Source organism: Vulpes lagopus, chromosome 8 (genome assembly GCF_018345385.1).
Source record: "Vulpes lagopus strain Blue_001 chromosome 8, ASM1834538v1, whole genome shotgun sequence".
NCBI classification, from domain to species: domain Eukaryota; kingdom Metazoa; phylum Chordata; class Mammalia; order Carnivora; family Canidae; genus Vulpes; species Vulpes lagopus.
In genome coordinates this window covers 31435123-31457017 of record NC_054831.1, presented here as the reverse complement: position 1 = coordinate 31457017, position 21895 = coordinate 31435123, and the positions used below count along the sequence as shown (strand labels likewise).

The following is a 21895-nucleotide window of genomic DNA, read 5'->3' as shown; positions in this document are numbered from 1 at the left end:
GCTTGTCCCTTTCCCTCTGCTTCTCCTTATTCTCTCTCTCGCTTGCGTGTGCTCTGTTTCTCTCTCAAATAAGTAAAATATTTAGAAAAGAAATTGAATAAATATTAAAAAATTAAAATGTTATTAAAATAGTTACATTTTTTTCTTTTGAAATCCAGTGTATATTGTATACTTATAGGACATCCCAATCTGGATGGGGACATTTCAAGTGCTCAGTATCTACACGTACATAATAGCACAGCTCTAGACTCTCAGAGGTTTCTGAGGAGAGAGGAGCTGCACCCAAGGTAGCTGTGTCCCGAGGCTCACTAAGCACGCACAACGAATTTGCTGAACAGAAAAAGGACAACTGAAACTTCTCCCCTTGTCTCCCCTAGCCTACATTCCTGAAGCCTCTGGAGCCCTGAGGCAGTTCTCTGGTAATATGGGTTACTCCTTTATGCAGCAGGGTGGTGAGGAAAACAAACTCAATACAACCTTCATGATGTCCAAGGGAAAAGGATTTTCAAAGTAACTGTCCCACTGCACTAGGTTAGGAGGTGAGACATCAGTTACTTAGTTCCTTTGCTTATTTCATTTTCTTCACCTCTGCTGGACCCAACCATTAAAAAAAAAAAACCAGAATTTTCTTTTTCAGGTTTCTAATTCTGAAATGTAAAGGACGAGGGGGTGTTTATTCATTGAAAGCCTAAAAAGAATTTTGTCTTAGTGAGCTGAATAAAGGATTGTTGGAGAAAGAAAACCATAGGAAAAGCTGGGCATGTAAAGTTGCAAGGTCTGGGTTGGAGTCAGGTCTCTTCTCACTAGCTAAGTGATCTTGGATAGACCATTTAAATTCCATGGTTTCCGTTTCCTTAGCTGTATAAAATGGGAAAGGTAACATCAGTTCTGTATACCCGAGGTAAAAATGAATACAGGTTAAAGTGCTCTGTAACCTATAAAGCTCTATATAAATGTGAGTTATTCTCATTATTCAGAGGGATCCCAACTGGTCCTTCACTTGCTCTGCTGCCCTGGGCAAGTCACTTTATCTTGGGTGTGTCTCCTATGTGCTGTGTGTAACATGAAGTTGGACTTAATATCTATAAAGTTTCTATTCCTATGTAAAGTACTGATACTTTTCCTCAACCCAAAACAAAAGCATCCCATTCAAAATACTCAGAGGCAAAGACCTCTTTGTCAAGTATAGAGCCCTCAGATCCACGGTGACCACAATCAAACCTAATGGAGTCATTCACTCATTCAAATGTGTGGTTCTGTTTTGTTTTGTTTTGTTTCTGAGTGACTATTATAAGCCAGGCATAGTACTATGCGCAGTACATAGGAGAAAAGGGATACACAGACACACGCCCTCTGACTTGTGAGAAAAAGAGACCTCAGAAATAGCACAATGGATTTCTAACATTAAAAGTAAGAGGTGCAAAAATGATGGGTTAGCAGAGCTAGGGCAGGTGAGGTCAACGAGTGAAGGTCAGACAGAAACCAACAGGGAACAGTGGCCTCTCTGCTGCACAGGGGAGTGCCGGTCCTCTCTCCAGAGGCAGCTCTTGCTGGTGTCAGCTGATTTTTCTTTAAGGAAAGCTAGCAATTTAGGCCTATGTGAAATCTCCTAAGTTTTCCATCTTAACAATGAATTAAAACAAACCCACTCTGCAAGCTAAGCATGAAAGTCTTGTGGGGTCACATTAGTTGGCATTCTCTGGTTAGGGAAGAAAAAGTAGAGAAGATAACAAGTAGGAGGGAAAGCAAAAGGCACTCAGCATTTCAGGCTACAGAAGGGCCCTGCATAGTTTCCCAGACCAACCCACCAACCAAAACCCCAGAAGTGAAAACAGCAAGTGGTTCAGGAAGATTAAGAATGGTGGTTGGGATGATTAATCCCATGAGGGGAAAAAGAAAGGAAAAATAGTGGTGGATGTCACTGGGAGAATAGAACAACAAAATAAGAGCTAAGAAAAGGCAGTTCATGGAGGGTATTATGCTGAGTGAAATGAGTCAATCGGAGAAGGACAAACATTATATGTTCTCATTCATTTGGGGAATATAAATAATAGTGAAAGGGAATAGAAGGGAAGGGAGAGGAAATGGGTGGGAAATGTCAGAAAGGGAGACAGAACATAAAGACTCCTAACTCTGGGAAATGAACTAGGGGTGGTGGAAGGGGAGGAGGAAGGGGGGTGGGGGTGAGTGGGTGACGGGCACTGAGGGGGGCACTTGACGGGATGAGCACTGGGTGTTGTTCTGTATGTTGGCAAATTGAACACCAATAAAAAATGAATTTATTATTAAAAAAAAAAAAAAAGAAAAGGCAGTTCATTGGCAGCCAGGAGGGCAGTTGCAGGGGCTGAAGTAGCCCAGGGCTAATTGCAGGTAATCACAGAGAGGCACTGAGCAAGTGTTGTGATTCTTCTGAGAATCGACAGAAATTCCAGTGATATATAATCAGTTAATAAGCCAGTGAACGAATGTTTCTCCTGCCCTGGGACCTAAAGTGTGTGTGTGTGTGTGTGTGTGTGTGTGTGTGAGAGAGAGAGAGAGAGAGAGAGAGAGAGAGAGTGTGTGTGTGTGTGTGAATGCATGAAGCAGTGGGAAGTTAAAGGAGTAGGGAGAAAGGCTAATGTGAGAATAACTCACATTCTTATAAAGCTTTATAGGTTACAGAGCTCTACCCTAAAGGTTAATGCTAAAGAGGCAGTCATTCCTGTTAAATTCTGAAGCAACAGATCTGCAATCTTATTATGATGCCAAGGAGAGAGACAGACCAATGAATAATTTAAAAGTTGAGCTCATTTCAGTTCTCCGTGTCTATAATTCTAACAATATATTAGATTTGTGTGTGTCTCATTCTGTTTGATATTTGTTCACCAAATGCACACCACAAATAAGAAATGTCTACAAACCAAAAGGATACATTCCAATGACACATTTTATTTTCAAGTACCTCATTACCAGAGGTAGTTAGTAATGCCACATCTGGAATATGTATCAGGAGGTTAAGATATGTAGTTGTCACTAAATTCTAAGTAAAAATTTGTCAGTGTGAAATGACACACTGACAGAAATTCCAAAGTGATACGTAATCAGTTAATAAACCAGTGAATCAAGGTTTCTCCTGCCCTGGTACCTCAAGTGTAAGTGTATGAAGCAGTGATAGGTTATAAGGAATAAAGTGGAAGGCTAATCAGCAAGAAGTAATCTTATACAGAAAAATACTGAGAATATTGATCACTATGACTTTGCACTTTTGTTTAAGATCTCCCTTCTTCTCAGCATAGAGAAATTTTTACTCTACACACATGTGAAGCCTAATAGGCACATTGCCACTAAACACTATTTTAAAAGGAATACTGTTTTACAACACTTAAGAAAAATTTTCCAGAAATACATTTGATTTCATTTTAGAGAAGCTTGTTCCCTAGTGGTTTAATAATCAAGATGCTTCTTTTCATGCTGCTTATATGCCACATATGCACACAAATGTGCAGAATAATACAGAATATTTATCCAATCTTCTTCAAGATACAAGAAAGGACTTAACCCTTGGCTAATTAAAATTAATCTATTTTGCTTCTTAAAGCCTTAGTTACTACCAAATTTAAGATGTATACAGTAATAGAATAAAACTTTAAAATAATAAATAATAAAATTTAAAAGGCCTTAAGATACTATGGTTTTAATTAACTTGTGGCTTTTCTCTTAAAAAAAAAAAAAGGCAACCTCAGATATTTGAAATTGTTGAATGATGAGTCATTTCTGAAAATTAACCTCTTAGGTGTTAGAAATTTGAAAAGCTATCATGATTCTTGATGAAAAATGAAAATGTCCTAAATACTTTTTAAGCAAAGCATAACAGTGATTCTGTACCAGTATTAGGAACACTAGTATTACATATGCTATAAGGCTACTGTGGGGCAGAAGTATGGGGTAGCAATGGACAGCAGAATAGATACCACTATTCACTTCTCAGTTACTGGCTGGGTGTCTCTAAACAAGACACTTAACTTGTTTGAAAGAGGGGGAAAAATTAACTAAATTATGATTTTAGCTACCAAAATGTTTATTATGTAGTTTAAGAACCTGATGATTAGTAGTACTATAATAATGTAGAGAATGGAAAAATCATGTATGTATTATCATTAAAGCATAAGGGGAAAGAATGGGAAGATATTTACCAAAATTATATGTGATGATACTAAGGGCTGTTTCTTTTCCAACTTTTCCACAATGTGATTATATTACTGAAATAAAATCATTAAAAATATTCTTTATGTAAGATGTGGCTCCCAAGGAACACAGGAAAACACTAAATCATCTACACACATAATTATACTCTTAGCATGTGCCAGATCTATAATGGTACAAACTGAGTATCACAGAACTCCAAAGCAAGGAGGAGGCTGGGTGTTTTTGTTTTATTTCTGTATAGGAGAATTAGAAAAGAAAGACTTTAGGAGAACTGGCAGTATTAATCTGGACCTTGAAGAAAGAGTGAGCTTCCCACAGATAGTTGGACAAAAAAAATATACCAGATGAGCCATAAAGGCAGCACTTCTAAGGTATGTTTTTCAGGAACAATCAGTAGATTAACTTAGCTAGGGCTCTGGGTATGTCTAGGGGATATGGCCAGGCTTAGTAATTTGAGGGTTCCATGGGGAATCATTGTGTATGTTAGACTCTGGTTAGTCATTATCCTCATCCTCTGATGAAGGCACTACAGGAGACCTGTATTTTTATGTTCTTTAAAACTACTCAGTACTGGAAACTGTCCATTTATGCAGTGAGAATTCAATAAACATTAGCTGATCTTAAGAATCTCAGCTCCTTGAGATAGAAAACAAAAAGGAAACTTAAATTAGAAAGAGGCTACTGAATAATAGATTGTCAACTGCCTTAAATAAAGTTCATTACCTAATTTAAAGGCCTTCTTGTCAGATTGAGTCTAGTCAAGTTGCTTCTAGCCATATGCATTAAGCAGCTGTTCCTGGAGTCCAGAGGAGACCCTCCTTTGCCCTTAGAAATTCAGAAACCAGTGCTCATTTTTCTTTCTAATCATTATGGCAGAACAAAAGGCAACAATTACTTGTATCAAGTAATCTCCTGAAAGAAGACAAAAAAACATGCACTAGGAGATAAAGCCCACAATGCTTAAAAAAGAAAAAAAAATCCACTCCTATGTGTTCAGTTATCAGAATTTAAAACTGGAAATATGAAAGAAACATCAAAATGAAACAAGTATTGCTATTTAAAATGGAGCCGGGAAGCCATTAAGGGAACCAAGGCTTACTGCATGTCCCCACCTGAAAGAAAAGATCACTGCCAAACCAGAAGCATCCCAGAGCACTAGCTGCAACTGTACTGCTTTAAGACAAATGAATTTTTTGCTTAGTGATAGCCTTTAGCAATTAATCATGTACAGATAGAAATAGCTTCAGCTTCCAGTATCAATCATAATTCTTGACAATTTTTGTAGCTCTATTGGAAATCTCCTTTGCCTTTAAAAGTCCTCTTTTCTCCCCACTTCAAAATACATTTTCAACTCCTGCTCATATTTGTGTCTCTTAAATTGCAATTCTCAAACATCAAATAAAAGCCTTTGGTTTGCCCTTCAGTCGTGCTGCATTTCTCATTTGACATTCCATGCTATCAGAAGTGGGATTCAAAGTGACTGGCCTTCCTCTCCCCACCTCTGCTGCCACTGTGGATTCAAGTAAGGTGCCTACAAGAGTCCATTATGCTCGGTCATCTCCTCAAGGTTTTCGGGTTGCATTAGTAGTCCGCTTGGTCGGGGAACTCCCATCTCAATTAAGGTTCAGGCTCTATTTGGGTCTACTGTGTTGCCAGCCTTTGTAAGATTTCCTGTTTTGTCTCTGGAGAGTACACACTCTTTGTTAAAATGGGTAGTTCATTCTCTAAAGAGAAGGCTACTAATCAGTCTCCTTCTGGAACTCTTAAAAAACTATGGACCTTTGTCCTACAAATGTTTGTCATGCTGACCGATGATTACTCAGGATAACTTACAACTGAACTGGCCTAAATTGGTTTATCTGTGCAGCCAATTGAAAGATGTTGTAAGACAAAACAGCCTGAGTGGGAAGCTTATTTTCATCGACATTTCAAGACCTCTAAATGCATAAGTACTTCCAAAATTGCTTTCCTGCAGAATGCTAACTTGAAATTAACCAAGGCTAATTCTGAGCTGTCTCAGAGACTCACTAAACTTGAGGAGTCTTCTGAAGGCTCATCTGTGGTCTGTTTGTATTCCCTCTGCTCCTTCTGCTTGCCCACCAGATCTCTGTATTTCACTAGCTGAACTTTCTTTCCATAATGATTCAGATCCTGAGCTACTAGACTTTGCCACTGCCTTTAAGGTTAAACCTAATGAAGGTGGTTTACGCCCCCCTCCACCCCACCCGTGACCTCCACTCCTTGGACAAAAACAGAACTCTGAGCTATTACTACAGAGTTCTCAGATCCTAAATATAATCCTGTAAGCTTTTCAAAGGAATTTAACCTAGTGATCCACACTAATCAACTAGGTTACTCCAATCTTTACCAACTGATTTCCATGCTCAATGGTGAAGGTAGAGCTAAAGAATGGATATAGTAAATTAGAAAAGTCTTTTTGAGAATTTCAATAAGTGGAGAGCAACTGACTGATTAAATGTTCTCAAACTAGCAAAAGAAATTTAAAATGAGGTTCCTAAACTTTTTCCTAAAATTACTGACTAGAAAAAGATCCAACATGTACTCAAAACCTGATAAAGATGCTTATGCTTAATCTCCCTGAAAGAATCTAAAGACAATATTCTTGTCTAGATTCAATTAATTATGAAATGTCCACCCTTCTTAACTCAACCTTCCTGAACTGGTTCAATAAAGAACTAAGCACACTTGTCTAACCTAAGTAGCTTAACTGAGGCACTGTGGATCCTCACAACCTAGTCAACCTGCCTGAACACTTAACCAAATAATCCAAACAAAAAATAAGAAAAAAGCCACCCAAGTTTTAAGTACCCAGATTTAAGCCACTCAAATAATGAGCTTATAAATGTAACACTTAACGAAACTTGCCTTCAAAATCTACCAGGCAAGCCATCCCTTAAAGGGATTTTCCACTACTGTAAAAAATCCCAAACACTGGGAAAAGTTTTGTATTACAACATAAGAGGCTCCTATAAGACCAATAGACTCTGAAACCGTAATTCCTTCCAGGGATTCCAACCTAAACACTCTCAACAGTAGGGATGCTCCAAGGATCAAATGAGGATTTTCCTCATGCTTTTGACTAACTCCCTGGGGAAAATAGACTTACTCATTGGAAATGAGGTAACTAAGGCTCTAACAGACACTGCGGCTATAATCAGTCCTCAACCCCACCAGCTTCATCTTTCCTTTCTCAGAGTACCAAAACTATACAAATGGTGGGTGTTTCTAGTCAATCCAATTCAAACAATCCACTGTTTCTAAATTCCTTCCTATTCCTTTTCATCATGGACTCATTCAAGGAACTCATCAATTCCTTTTAGTTCCTTTTGCCCCTATTCACCTCCTACGACAAGACTTCTTTGAGGCATACAAAGCTCACATTTCTTTTTTTCAAAAGAGACAACTGACAATCCTCAAGAAGACTTGTCCATGGCTATCCCAGTCTTTTCAGGCACCGTAACTGAACCAAATCCCTTCTTAGATTCCATTCTACCTGAAGTATGGTCTACAATGCAATTGATATTGGCTACATTCATTGTATATTCCATTAAAAATATGAATTGATGAAAATAAGCCCTGCTTAATACTCATCAATAAAATGCAGAGGTTACTCAAGGAATTAAGCTCATTATTGAGTAATATATTAGGCAAGGTCTCACTGTTCTCATAAGTCCTTGAAACATTCCAATCCTTTCCAAAAACCTCATGGAAAGGGATGGAGTTTTTTGTCCAAGATCTGAGACCAATAAGCAATATGGTTATACCCCAGAGCTCCATTGTGCCTCATCTTCACACCTTGCTCTAAGCCATACCACCAGAAAGCAAATTCTTTACAATTATATATTTCTGAAGTGCCTTTTTCAGCATTTCTATCAACTCTAGAAGTCAGTTTCTATTCATTTTCACTTGGGAGGACAACAGTACACGTGGACAGTAATGTCTCAAGGTCACATTAAGAGTCCAACCTACTTTTCTCAAATCTTGAAGGCAGATATCGCCAATAAATGAGTTTCCACACCAGTTCTCCCTTCTGTAATATGTACATAACTCCTCCCATGTTCAACTTCTAGAGAGGCATCTCTCAAAACCAGTCTCTATCTTCTTCAAGAACTAGCAAAAAAGGGAGCCTCCACAACCTTCTTGCCCCAGGGCACCCTAACTATTGATTAGGCGTCTTCTTAATGTTTCTATTGATTGCTACAATACACTAAACCCTGCTACTCTTCTCCCTTTGCCTCCAAATAAACTTCCTCATGATTAACATTGACAGCCCAACTGCTGACTCCTTGAATTGATTTACAGGAAATCCCTCTTAAAAACACTGAATTAATTTGGTTTGCTGATGGACCTTACCTAAAAGATGAAACAAGACAGTATCAGGCCAGTTACGTAATTGTTTCCTTAAATGAACAAATGAGGCTGACACAATGCCCTAAGCAACTTTCACCCAAAAAACAGAACCCCATGCATTAACTTGACCTTGTGTCTTAGCCAAAAATTGCCAATATTTATACTGACAGTCAATATGCTTTAGTGTTACCCATGACTTTGCAATGCTTTGGAAACAAAGAAGTTTTCTGATCTCCTCTGGACAAAAGATTAAAAAAAAAATAGCACTTGTGTTTTAAGCCTTTTAGAATCCATTCAATTATCTAAAACTCTAGTCTATGAAAACTCCTATACACTCTATGGCAAATAGAGAAGAAAGTAAGAGAAAGCATTTGGTTGATGGAGCTGTCAAGAGAGAAGCCCTCAATTTACCCTTTAAGACAATCAGGACATCCTTAACCTTGCCTGAGTCCTTTATCGATATGATGGGCCACATTTGGCTGCCCAACAAAATAAGAAAAAAATATGTTGAACAAGGATGCAAATTTAAAATAAAAAGGAATTTATGGGTGGGACCAAATGGATGGCCAGTCCTCCCTGTATTAACAATTAATATACCCATGACTTAACTGATTGGAACACTGACAGAATGATCTTAAGGGGAAAACAGTACTATTGGAAGCCTTCCCAAGTGTAGCAGAAATGTCAAATCTGTCCAAAACATAACCCTAGAAATCCACTGATACCTTTATGGGACATTTTCCCTTAGCCTCAAGTCCCTTTGGTTTATGGCAAATAGACTTCATCCAGTTGCTGTTTTCTTAGGGATACAAAATTATACTGGTAATGTTTACTGGTATACTGGTAATTATACTGGTATGTTTTATCATTGGGTAGATGCATTTCCATGACACAGAGCCATAGACTCATCAGTAAGCAAAATACTATTATAGTATATAATATATAGTAATAGTAAGCAAAATACTATAATAGCATATAGTATATAGTAATAGTAAGCAAAATACTATTAGAAAAAAAGTATTTTTGCTTGGGATATTCCTTTAGAGCTCCACAGTGACAGAGGTTTCCATTTCATTGGTCAGGTTATTCAATTTGTAAAATCTGGCATGTCCACCATTTTCATTGTGCTTACCATCTCCAGTCCTCAGGACTGGTGGGATGTACCAATAGGATGATCAAAAATCAATTGGCAAAAACCACAGAATCCTTTAAAGTGCCTAGGCCCAGAATTCCACCCTTAGTATCACTCAGCTTTAGGTCCACATCTACAGGAAAAAGCAAATTGTCACTCTTTGAAATGATCATTGGCAGACCTATGAGGCTACATGATGGAATGTATGAACCACTTTTGTTAAAAGATTTTTTTAACCTACTGCAAAGAATTCATAAAAGCCCTCAAAATTGACCTACTGCTCACAGAGCAATCTTTTCACAGCATGCTGCAGGGAGACAAAGATATACGTTACCATGACCTCCAACTTGGTGATTCTGTTTATTGGAAACATCATCCTTATGGTATCTTATAGCTCCAATAGAAAAGACCATACCAAATTATTAACCAATCTTTGTGCTACTAAACTCAGGGGTATTGACTCATGGATTCATTTTTAAAGGGCATCAAGTCCTGAGTGGTCATCTTGAGCCTTGGGGGATCTCAAATTAAAAGTCTCCAGAGCCCAAGACTACCTTGAAGACTACCACCCAACCAGGCAAATGACACCTGATGTAGATTGTTTTCCAAGAATCTAGACTAGGTCCATATATTAAACTCTTTAGCCAATGGACATTCATGAATTATTGGGTATCCTACTCCTTTTTAAAGCAGTAATTGCACTCTGCTTGATTTCTTCTTATTCCTCCTGGTTGTAATTGTTTAACTCTGTTTAAAGAGTTCTGATTTTACTATACCCAAGATGATTCCCGTAATCCTACTTATTCTGTCCTTAGCCCATATGGAAACATAAAAGTACCCTTATTTGGTTTTTCTAGGCTATCGCCAAAGCAGGAAACTTATCTGATTGCTAGATACGTCGTCATCAGCCCCTTACCAACTATGGTAAAACAGCTGATCCCTTTTTATACCTGTTGATAATTTTTCATCCCTTCTGAATTGCACCAAAAATCAAATAACCCTTTCAAGCTCCACTTATTGTGTCAAAATAGTTTTGCTGCCAGGTAAAGCAAACCCCCAATGCTTTAGGGTTCCTCCTATCTGCAGGAGTACCTACAATATCCATTAGCTCTCCTTTATCAATGGTTTCACTCAAAAATAAATATTTTCCTACTATATCTTCCCCTGGCCTTCTATATAACACCTTCTCCCAACTAGAATGAGATCTATAGGCTGGGCAAACAAGCCAATCAATGCCTGAAAAAACAGTTACACCAACCTACATACAGATTCCTGGTTTGATCATATACCCTCTTCCATACTGGTAAATGAATCTATAAGTAAGCAGACACTGGCAAGGGTAGTTTATGTACCCTCAGGAACACATATCTGTACGTATAAAAATAAACCATAGACATTTGACTATTTACATAGCTGGAGACTCCCTGGACAATGTCTCCTGGGTTATTTAACAACTCCACTCACAATTCTTAAACTAGTAACTCAAGGTTCCCAGAAATCTGGAAGACAAAAGAGAGTCCTTAATATAAATGAGGATTACCCTGATGAAGATCCCTCCATATATGATGACAACACCTTCTTGATACACCTATAAATTTGAAAAACTACTCGAGTATAAATTAGAAAAACTACTCAAGCCTTGTCTCCTAAAAACCTCCCTGTTGTGCGAATACGATCACAAGCTCTCCTCAAATATACCAGTAATCCTACCTCTACTTTCCCTCCTCTGTGGGATGTGACTTTATAAGAATGAGCCTTCCTAGAGCTGAGGATACCTATACTAATGTTGGATGACCTACTAGTCGATCCTCAAATCTTTCCAAGGAAAGATCTCAATCAAAGGGAGAAATGTGAAAGAAGCATCAAAATGAAGTCAGTCTTGCTAGGAGAGGTATTTAAAATGGAGCCAGGAGGCCATTAAGAAAGGAAGGCTTGTTTCATATCCCCACCTGAAAGAAAAGGTAAACTTTAAAGTATAGGTCACTGCCAAACCACAAGCATCCCAGAGCACCAGCTGCAACTCTGCCATTTCAAGAGAAATGAACTTTTTCTTTGACTTACAAATGGACTTTTTACTTAGTGATAGCCCTTAGCAACCAATCATGTACAGAATAGCTTCAGCCTGTCAGCACCAATCATAATTCTTGACAATTTATGTGGCTTTACTGGAAATCCCCTCTTATGTTTAAAAGCCCTCCTCTTTTCCACACACTTTGGAACACATTTTCAACTCCTGCTCGAATCTGCGTCTCTTGAATTGCAGTTCTCACACCTCAAATAAAAACCTTTGGTTTGCCCTTCAGTCTTGCTGACAAAAGTATGATGCTAAGCAACAGAGTAATTCTCCCTTACTGATTTCTCAACAATATCTCTAAATTTCATTTGTAAAAATTAATTTACCTCAGAACTGAAGGAATAAGTGTGGTAAGCAACATAGTAATTATGCCTTTCTGAATTTCCAACAATTTCTCTAAGTTTCTTTTATAAAAATTAATTTACTTCAGAATAAAGGGGAAATTTGGATGCTAAGCAATATAATTATTCTCTCCAACTTTCTCCAAATTTTCCTACATTTCTTTTATTAAAAATGATTTCAATTAATTGAACATTTTACTTTGTAATTTTATTTTATTTTAAAGATTTTATTTATTTATTCAGGAGAGACACAGAGAGAGGCAGGGACACAGGCAGAGAGAGAAGCAAGCACCCTGCGGGAAGCCCAATGTGGGACTCAATCCCGGGACTCCAGGATCACGCCCTGGGCTGAAGGCAGACACTTAACTGCTAAGCCACCCAGGTGTCCCTACTTTGTAATTTTAAAAGAAAAGAATACACTGAAAAATACAGATAGAATATCTTTTTATAATGCTCAATCAACTCTGATTATTAAATCACGATTAATAAACAAGAACTATTATTTTGGGGGCAGCTGGGTAACTTAGTTAAGCATCTGACTCTTGATTTTGGTTCAGGTCAAGATTTTAGGATTGTGAGACTGAGCCCAGATTGGGCTCATGCACTGGACATGGAGACTACTTAAGATTCTCTTTCCTTCTTTCTCTGCTCCACCCCCTCTCCTTTCTCTCACTCTCCCTCTCTCTCTAAAAAAAAAAACAAAAAACAAAAACAAAAAAAACAAAAAACAAAAAAAAAAAACCCCACACAAACTATTATTTTGGTCTTCTGCTCTCATTATTCTCTAGAGCAAAGGCTTTAGGTTAAGATAGAAAATTACTGCTATTTTGAGCTTCTCCAAGGATCAGTCACCTTGGCAACTTCCAACTATGTACCTAAACCTCTACTTCTTCTTTTCTGGAGCACAGATGATTATCTCCCGATTCCATGACCATAGAGGAGAAGGCTAGCACTCCTATCCTTAAGGTCACTTATGATCTCTGAGACCTGCACATATGACTTTTCCCTGTTAAGGCTGATAGTACTAATTCTCTTTCCTAGCCACAGAAATATCTCCCAAGATTTGCCTATGAGTTGCTTCTAAAAGTTGAAAACAACAAATAGCACCTGATCAAACTGTATACTTTAAATATGTATAGTTATTGTAATGACACTTATAACTCAAAAATGTTATTTTAAAAATTGAGGATCTTTGACAATAAGGCCACTGCAGCTCTGCTCAAAGTAGTCAAAGGAATAATCCTAAGCAGGTGAAAATTCATCTCAGAAAGTATTAGGGAGTCATCTGTGTATTCGAGATAAATAATCAGTAGAGGATTCAAGATTAACCCACAAAATATGGTTATCATTATTTGGTCTGGAAAAATTCTAAAGTAGGCACAACCAAATACTCACCCAACCTCATTCAAAAAGAAAAAAAAAAAGATCTTATTAAGGTCATACAACAGATCTTCTAGGCTTTGAGAAACGGAGATTCCTGAAATAACACTAAGATAAATCAGTGAGGAACTAGATGCCTAGGTAGTGAATGATGGGAGTATTAGCTGAAAAATGTAAAAGCTGGCAACATCTGAAAATCAATATGGTTTTGTTTAGAACCTTTCACTCTAAAGGTTGTTAGGTTGCTCATTCATTCATATAACCAATATTTATTGAGAGCCAATAGGCAGATGCTGTACAAGGACTTCAGGGGACCAAGGTAAACCAGAAATAAGACAAGGTGCTACCCTTAGGAGCTCACTTCCTAATGGGGCAGGGAAATAGTAACCACATCAAGTAGTTGCAGAGAATATAAAATGCTATAAAGGAACAACAATGCAGCTATCACATAACAGCTCCAACTAGGTGCTACAGTACTGCTTTTAAGCATCATTGGAATTAACTCACCCTATTACGTAGTTCTATTGTACAAAAGAAGAGACAAGGACCAAGGTCACTTAGACACTTAGTGGTAGAGCAAAGACTTGAATCCCAGCCATCTGGGATTAGAGTCCAAGTTTCTCCCTACAACCACCATGTGTATAAGGTCAAGCAAGTGGAAGAGGAGGAACTACTTTAGATAAAGTGGTGAGGAAAAGTCTGTCAGAAGAAGTGACATTTGATCAGAGATCTGAAAAATGAGAAATATAGCCCTTCTTATTGGCAGGAACTAAAGAGTAAACATAGTTGTCTGTCTACTGGGCCATATCGACTTCATGCCATTTGCACATAAAAAATGCTTATCTTTATATTATAGCTATAGCAGAGTAGCAGGTTGCCAAATAATTTTTTTTGTAGCTGTTAAAAAATGAGTGATATTTCAAATGAATAAGAATCAAAATAAAATGATAAACTTAATAGAAATTTATAGTTCACCAGAACCTACAATGCACAATGGTTGAAAACATCCCAAATCCCATAGTTAGCATTTACTTCATTCAAACTTTTTTGCTTGCTAAGAATCATGTCATACTTGCTCAAATGAGTGCTAAACTTGAATGAGTCAGCTCTGAATTAATGACATTGTTAAAGTCTTCCATCCTATTTTGCAGAAGACTGGTATTTTTTAACAAATAAAGAAGAAAGCTACTGATTTCTTTTTTAAGCTACATTCAGTCCTTGACAAATATACCCTTTTATACATATCCTGGCATGGTGTCTTCAAGAATTCCTCAGATTTCCCTAAGAGTCCCCTACCTCTTCCGACTTTCCAGCTTGCTCAAATCTAGGCAGATCTTGTCTAAGCAGAATAGAATCCACAACCTCTATGGCTCAACCCCAATCTTAGGAGCTTAAACAAAGGCTCCAAGAGAAGAATTCAAGGCCATTTATATAGCCATTCTTTGTCCTACTCGCTTTCCTCAATCAGAAGCTCCCACTCTGTTCAAATCTTGAAGAATTTTGTACTTTCATAAGGGTAATTTGTGGCTATACCACACAACCATTTTATTACTTTATTCTAACACAGGTGCAGATTGTAGTACACAGATATGAGATGCTAAGGGAGAGAGAAAGAAGACAAGAAGGGAGGGCAAACTATTCCAGTAGCATTTCTAGTTCTTCAGTATCTCAATCCTCCCACTCAATTCTCTTTACCCACCTCTAATGTTCAGCTCCTTTCAATTTATCCCCACCCTCTAATTCCACAGCTGAACCTCTGACCCCATGATTCTACTCTAGGTCCACGATCCTATCCCTAGGCCCATTCTAGCATGTCTGCCATAACCAAGTCCCTTGAGCATTGCCATTAGCAAAGCCAACCAGCAGGAGTTGAGGGGGAGTTCCAGTTTCTGCTGACAGGCCTGTGGAGATCAGAGATGTCACTGTGAGACGCAGAATTCAATTCTGAACTCATTTCTTTCATTATATGTAGTGGTGAGATTCTCTTATTTGATCATTACTATACTCTGCCATATTCTGGATTAGAGTTTAATCTGAGCTCCAAACACTATGCATAAAACACAGCAGTGCCAGACCCCTCAAAATATCTTAAATTTTTGATCCTCTCAGAGCATCTGGGAGGGAAGGTAACAGTTTTTGAAGCACTGTGAAAAAACCAAAAGCACCTAACAATCATAGAGACCTAAAAGTATATTTATAAGATTCAAGAAAATGTTTTGTAAATGGATTTTTATAACACAGACTGTTTTTATACTGGGGATAGTCTGGGTCCTGAAGAGGTTTACAGAGCAAGAGAAAGACCATTTCAGGAAAAAGGCTCAGTTTTTGACTCCTTATAGTTGGCTTTAACCCATCTAAGACTGCCTTGTAAGACAGTCTATACTTTAAACAGTTCAATTTTGGTAGGTTGCTATTGAAATCCACCTCCCCTCAATTCCCCTGCAGGCTAAACCAGGTGTTACTAATCCCCAGATGCTCTGCTCCTACCAGAAAATTCAATCTGATGGCCTGACATCAAAGAAATGTTCACAGTTTCTTAGAGATGGCCGATTTGTTTATCTCGTCTCAACTAGCAAAATTCTGGTTCGAATGAGAAAAATATTCATTTGAAAGAAAGGAGGCAGGAGAATGAAAATAACTTCCACTTGGACAGACTTTTATCTTTCCAACTTAAGTTAGAATAAATAATCCCAAGTGACTCAAAATGACTCTGGATTTGCCAGGGGTGGATCTTTTATGCCTCTCTGCGCAATTTTACACCTGCTCAATAACAAAAGTATAGCAATCCTTTTTCATGCATCACAAACCAAGTATTGGCATGTAATATTGATAATACCTAACAAGTAAAGACAGGCTTTCATTACTAATTTTGTGCTTACCCATGCTTTTCAGTGTAACTATTCAGATACTTGGAAATGCTTGTAATTTTCCATGACCCACAGCTAGAATATATAAATAATATATAGTAAGGATTGCCAGAGAGTTAGGAATTTTTTTTCTGTTGTTTACTTTCAAAGGAGAAAAAAATGTTTCAATAAATGAGAACATGTGAAGGGTATGGATAAAATTCAAGGTTCATACATGGTTTGAATTATTTCTCCATGGGTATACAGTAGTCAAACAGATTTTTAATGGAAATTTTGGCAATCTTACTGTCTATGGGAGAAGCTGAGTGCTAACTTCAATGACACAATTTGTCATTTTAGTTTTAAAAATCGTGCCAAGGGATCCCTGGGTGGCGCAGCGGTTTAGCGCCTGCCTTTAGCCCAGGGCGCGATCCTGGAGACCCGGGATCGAATCCCACGTCGGGCTCCTGGTGCATGGAGCCTGCTTCTCCCTCTGCCTGTGTCTCTGCCTCTCTCTCTCTGTGTGTGACTATCATAAATAAATAAAAATTTAAAAAATAAATAAATAAAAAAAATAAAAAAATAAAAATCGTGCCAAAACAAATGCCTCAGACAAAAAGATGGAAAAATAAGTAATGGTGGTTTTTTTTTTTATGTGCTTAAAACACATGCTTTGATATCTTAAATGACAGAACTACTTTCAATTACCCTAAACAACCTGTGTTCTTACTTTTTGGCTCTTGCACATGCCAGTCTTCCTGCATGGATCTTCTTTTTGCCATAAAAATGCATTTCTTCCATTTATTTTGGTTAACCTTTATTTATCCATCACACAGATATGTACTAAGAACTCACTTCTTTGGACACCTGGGTGGCTCAGTGAGTGATCCTGGAAACCTGGAATTGAGTCCCACATCGGGCTCCCCATATGGAGCCTGCTTCTCCCTCTGCCTGTGTCTCTCATGAATAAATAAATAAATTAAAAAAAAAAAAAAAAAAAAAAGAACTCACTTCTTCCAGAATCCTTCTGTGATCCCAGCTAACTTTGTATGGTTGTTTGCACTGTTTCATTCTTTAAAAATGCCTTTAATTTGTCTTCAGCAAGAAACTCTTATGACTAGAGGACATGAATGTTTATGATGTATGATGTAATGCAGCCTATTATAATTGTAACATCTTATTTCATTTTTAATTTATGTTATTCTTTAAAATAATACAATCATGTTATACATACTCTCTATAAAGACTTCAGTGAGTCAGGTTGGCCATAACCTTTCCAAGTAAAGCTGATTAAAAAGGGGGAAAGAGGTGGGAGGTGTTGCAGAGAATGACATGGGGGAATTTTTATTCATTTACTTTATGTTTGTTAGAGGCCTACTTTGCAAATCAGTTATAGTTCTGATCACCTGGCAGATAATGAAAAAAAATAAGCAAACAAATACACACTCACCTCCCACCTTATTCAGAACTTCATCAACCTTCTGATGCGAAAGCTGGCAAATGAAATAGAACACCTGGAAACAGTATAGGTACTGATAGGAAGCATTAAGTACCATTTAACAAGACACAAGAATGCTTTAGCAGAGGGACAAAGTGGAGCTTCAAACATCTCAGAGTTTTCAGTAATTGTAGGCACGATGGAAGAACTCTTCCTAATCCACCCAGTGATCTGGGACAGGGCATTCCTGGTTCTTTGTGTTATGTGTTCTTCTCTAGTTTCTCCTCCTTCTCCTCCTCCTGTCTTCTGCAGGCTAGATTTTTGTCTTTCTTCTTCTTTTTTTTAACCCCAGATTTATTGTGATATAATTGACATAAAACATTGTATTCATTTAAGGTGTACAACCTAATGATTTGCTGTGTGTATACACTGCAAAATGATTGTGAGGACTTCTTTTTTCTTAATTTTTTTTTAATTAAAAAAAAATTTATTTTAAGTAGGCTTATGCCCAACAACTCTGAGATTAAGAGTTGTGTGCTCTACTGACTGAGCCAGCCAGGGACTCCTGGGAGAACTTCTTAATGCCCAAAATGCATAAATAAGATTTGTCTACTAAGCTGAGTACTAACATGATTGGATTTTCTACAGATTAACTTACCTCAACATATGAAATCGGAAATATTCCTATTTTGTCTGCCAGCATTCCTTCAGCCCAGTTTTCATCCACTCTACGGATCACAGTCAGAACATCATCCTGAAGAAACAGCAAACATTAGTCTACTTAATCCCATTTAGCTCATCATTTAATTTTCCTTTTCAATAAAGGGGCTCAAGTTTTAAAAGTACGTGAATTAAAATGCTATGACATATCTTTAGTACATGAATCCAATGTTATCACGAACTAAATGGCCACTATCACAATCAAACTGTTGGTCCTCTCAGACAGTTATAAAACTATGAACTCCTTCTATACAAGGGTTGGCTGCGCATTTGGTTTAGATCCACAAATTATAACTTCAAATACTACCCATCTCAGGCTCTTAAACTTCTGTTTTAGATTGATTCTCAGGCTCTTCTCACATTCTCTCTCAAAATATACCAAATGCCCATTTAAAAAATGCATATCCTACTGCTTTTCTTTATTAAAAACACTATTGTGTTAATCTACTTAAAATTCTAAAGCATTTTATCAATTCAGTGGATATACTCCTGTGTGCTTTCAGCAAAGAAATTTATGTATAAAATAAGAAAATAATGATGTTTTATTTTGTTATTCATAATTCAGTAAATTAAAATCCCTCAGTTGCACACACATCCTATAAAGTGGCTTAGAATTAAATTTAGGCTCTAAATATGAAAATGATACCACAAAGAATATCAACCAAAATTATCTTTCATTTAAGAACAGCCTATGCACAAAATATTTTTTTGTGACTTTAAGAAAACTGCTTCTGGGTATTTTTAAAAGCACAGTGAAATACTAAAACTATTTCTATCTTTTTACAAAAAGAAATACCGGCCATACTGCTGTGTATCCGGGTCCAGAGGAAGAGGCAGCAAACAGAAAATCTCATTCTAAATTTACCTTGGCAAATGGAAGGCAATCTTTGTCTGCTTCCTTGTCTTTCACTTCGAAGTCATAAAGTGCTTTGCACTGAGGTGGGGGCTGAGGTAACGGTTTGATAATCTGCACAAAATTGGTGGGGAAAAAGCCATGGATCCCGTTGACTTCCCCATGGTACCAATTTTCATCCACTTGTCGCCGCAAAATGATGATGTCACCTTTGCTGAATTTAAGGTCTCCGGGTTCTTTCCCTTCGTAGTTGTATAACGCTTTGGCACAAGGTAACTGAGGTATACCCTTAAGGAAAGAGATGAGTTTTAATTAAAGAATGATCCAAAAATGTCTGAAAATTTAACTGTGTTATCATCTTTAGTCAAGACTAACTCAACATAGAGCCCAGGTCTCTAGCGTTTAGTGGGTGGGAAAATGAAACATTTCCTGGAGAAAGTAACACATGAGCCAAGTCTTCAAGGACACATAGGAGTTAGCCACAAAGCTGGAGTGGAAGAATAAAAAAGTGAGGCATTCAAAGCTGATAGGACAGCACCCGTAAAGACAGGGAGCATGCTGTGCAGAGGGACTGGAGTTTTCTAAAGAATGCAGTGTTCCCAGACAGGAATTACAGAACATAAAGTGTAGGAGAAGTAGGCAGAAGCTAATTCATGGAGGGTCTTGAAAAACATGGTAAAGAGGTTCAAATGCTGTGTCCTTCAGGCAATGACAAGCCCTCACAGGTGTGAAATACAGATGGCCATGGCAAGAAGCATGTGTCAGGAGATGAATCTGGCATTAGAGTGGGAAACGGACAGAAGGGGACAGGCAGGCAGACAGCTTATGAGCAAAGCACAGGCCTAAACTACTTGAAAAAAAATTTTTTTTACAGCCTAATCTTTCTAATGAAGTAGAGGAATATGAAACATTACTCATAGTACTGCCCTCTCCCTGGGCTCCTCCATCTCCCCACTCCCCCAAAAAAGTGGTTCTAAGTTTTATACCCTTGAGGCAACAGAACTTCATAATACAGTTTTTAAAATTTACTTTGGTTTCTAGTCAGAGATTTAGAGTCTGGCCTACTCCCTAGCCAAACTTTTTTTTTTTTTTTTTTGGGTTAAATATTTTTGTTTGGCCTAAGAGGAATAGCCAATTCTTGGCTCTCGAAATGCTATTGGCAGTCATCTTGTGTTGGCTTGATCCATGTGATGTTGCATTTGGTTAATGAGAGCTGCTCTCAAGGCCAATATCCCAAGGAGGTGGGAGCTGAGCCTTCCAGAAGTTCTGAAACCGTCACATGCCCTCTGACTTTTGGACCCTGCCTTAAGATCTTGCCTATGAAAGCATGACTCCTATTATCTGGCCATGAATCTTATAAACAATTCTGCTGTGCCCTTTGGTTTCTGCAGAAGGAAAATGCCCATCAGGAAATCTGGTGCCTCACAATCCTGTGAACTTTAGTTGTATCTCTTCAGTGTCCAACTTTGTGGGATGATTCTAATTTTTGTCTCTCACAGAGATGCCTCACTACATTCTCTATTTTATTACATATTTCTTGAAGTCAGGTTATCATAATAACGAATTTTCCCAAGACAGATTTGACAAAGTAACAGTAAATAAACAGAGAAATAAGTATCACTGTGAAAGAGGGCAAGAGTGATCAAACCAGAGACAGAGCACTGGCAAGTACTGTAATAAACCAACTTCTGGAACAAGTTGATAGCACCATGATCAGGCATTTTCAAGGAGGTTGGAAACACAGACGCTGGAAGCCAGAATGCCTGGGTTTGAATCCCAGCTCAGCCACTCACAAGCTATGAGATCTTGAGAAGGTTAACCTCTCCGTGCCTCAATTTCTTCATCTGGGTTGTTCTGGGGATTTAGTGAAGCACTACAAAAGGCCCAGCAGTTAGTAAGTGCTACATGCATGAACTATCATCATCATCATTGTCCAGTACGAAATGCCTTGTTCACCAGTGAAACACAGCACTTGGAAATGTATTTGTGTCTATGCAGCTGGATGCTTCTCCTTTTGGATGAATTCACATAACAATTATATTTTTAATACATATTCACTATATAGCAATGTAAAGAATGTTCCTCCTAGGAAGTGCTGGGATTTCAAACTGTGAATTTCTGAAGCACACATTTGTTTTCTAAGTGAAATCCATTCATCTTCTGGTTGAACAGAAGAAATTACAAATTCACTGACATGCACAGTTTAATAGGGGATGGCATTTTAGATGTGGCTGTAGTTCATCTTGACAGGGCTAATGTAAGGCATTGGAAGCCTGCATGAATTAATTGAAAATCCTATTACAAACTCGGTGACAAATAACTCTATTCACCATTATGGCCTATTCTCTTGATCTTTTCCCCACCTCAATTAGCTCTGTTTGGCCCACTCTGTCCAAATCCATGCCAGCCAAATCCATGCACCAAGACTTAGCACTCTTAGAAACTACTCTGAACTGCCCCTTGAAGAGATCTGTAAAATTCTCAAAAAACCACAGTATGGTTCTTTTGTGACATGCTCATGTGGGAACTAAAGGAATTTATTTCTTCACAGATCA

The 21895-nt window shown here is 37.9% G+C and overlaps 1 protein-coding gene and 1 long non-coding RNA gene across 2 annotated transcripts in view; one reads left to right on the top strand and one right to left on the bottom strand.

Annotated features, from left to right (window-relative positions):
* The window catches only part of LOC121497047, a 39984-nt gene extending 21575 nt beyond the window's left edge, over nt 1-18409 (top strand). Inside the window, exon 3 of the long non-coding RNA XR_005989390.1 lies at nt 17166-18409. This is a non-coding gene — a long non-coding RNA (uncharacterized LOC121497047). The remainder of the gene's footprint in view (nt 1-17165) is intronic.
* Nucleotides 1-21895, bottom strand: part of SH3RF1 (SH3 domain containing ring finger 1) — a 187610-nt gene that overhangs the window by 49675 nt on the left and 116040 nt on the right. Inside the window, exons 3-4 of the mRNA XM_041766082.1 lie at nt 19353-19628; nt 18426-18521 (exon numbers count right to left, since the gene is read on the bottom strand). Of these exons, the coding sequence (XP_041622016.1) occupies nt 18426-18521; nt 19353-19628 (372 nt within the window). The remainder of the gene's footprint in view (nt 1-18425; nt 18522-19352; nt 19629-21895) is intronic.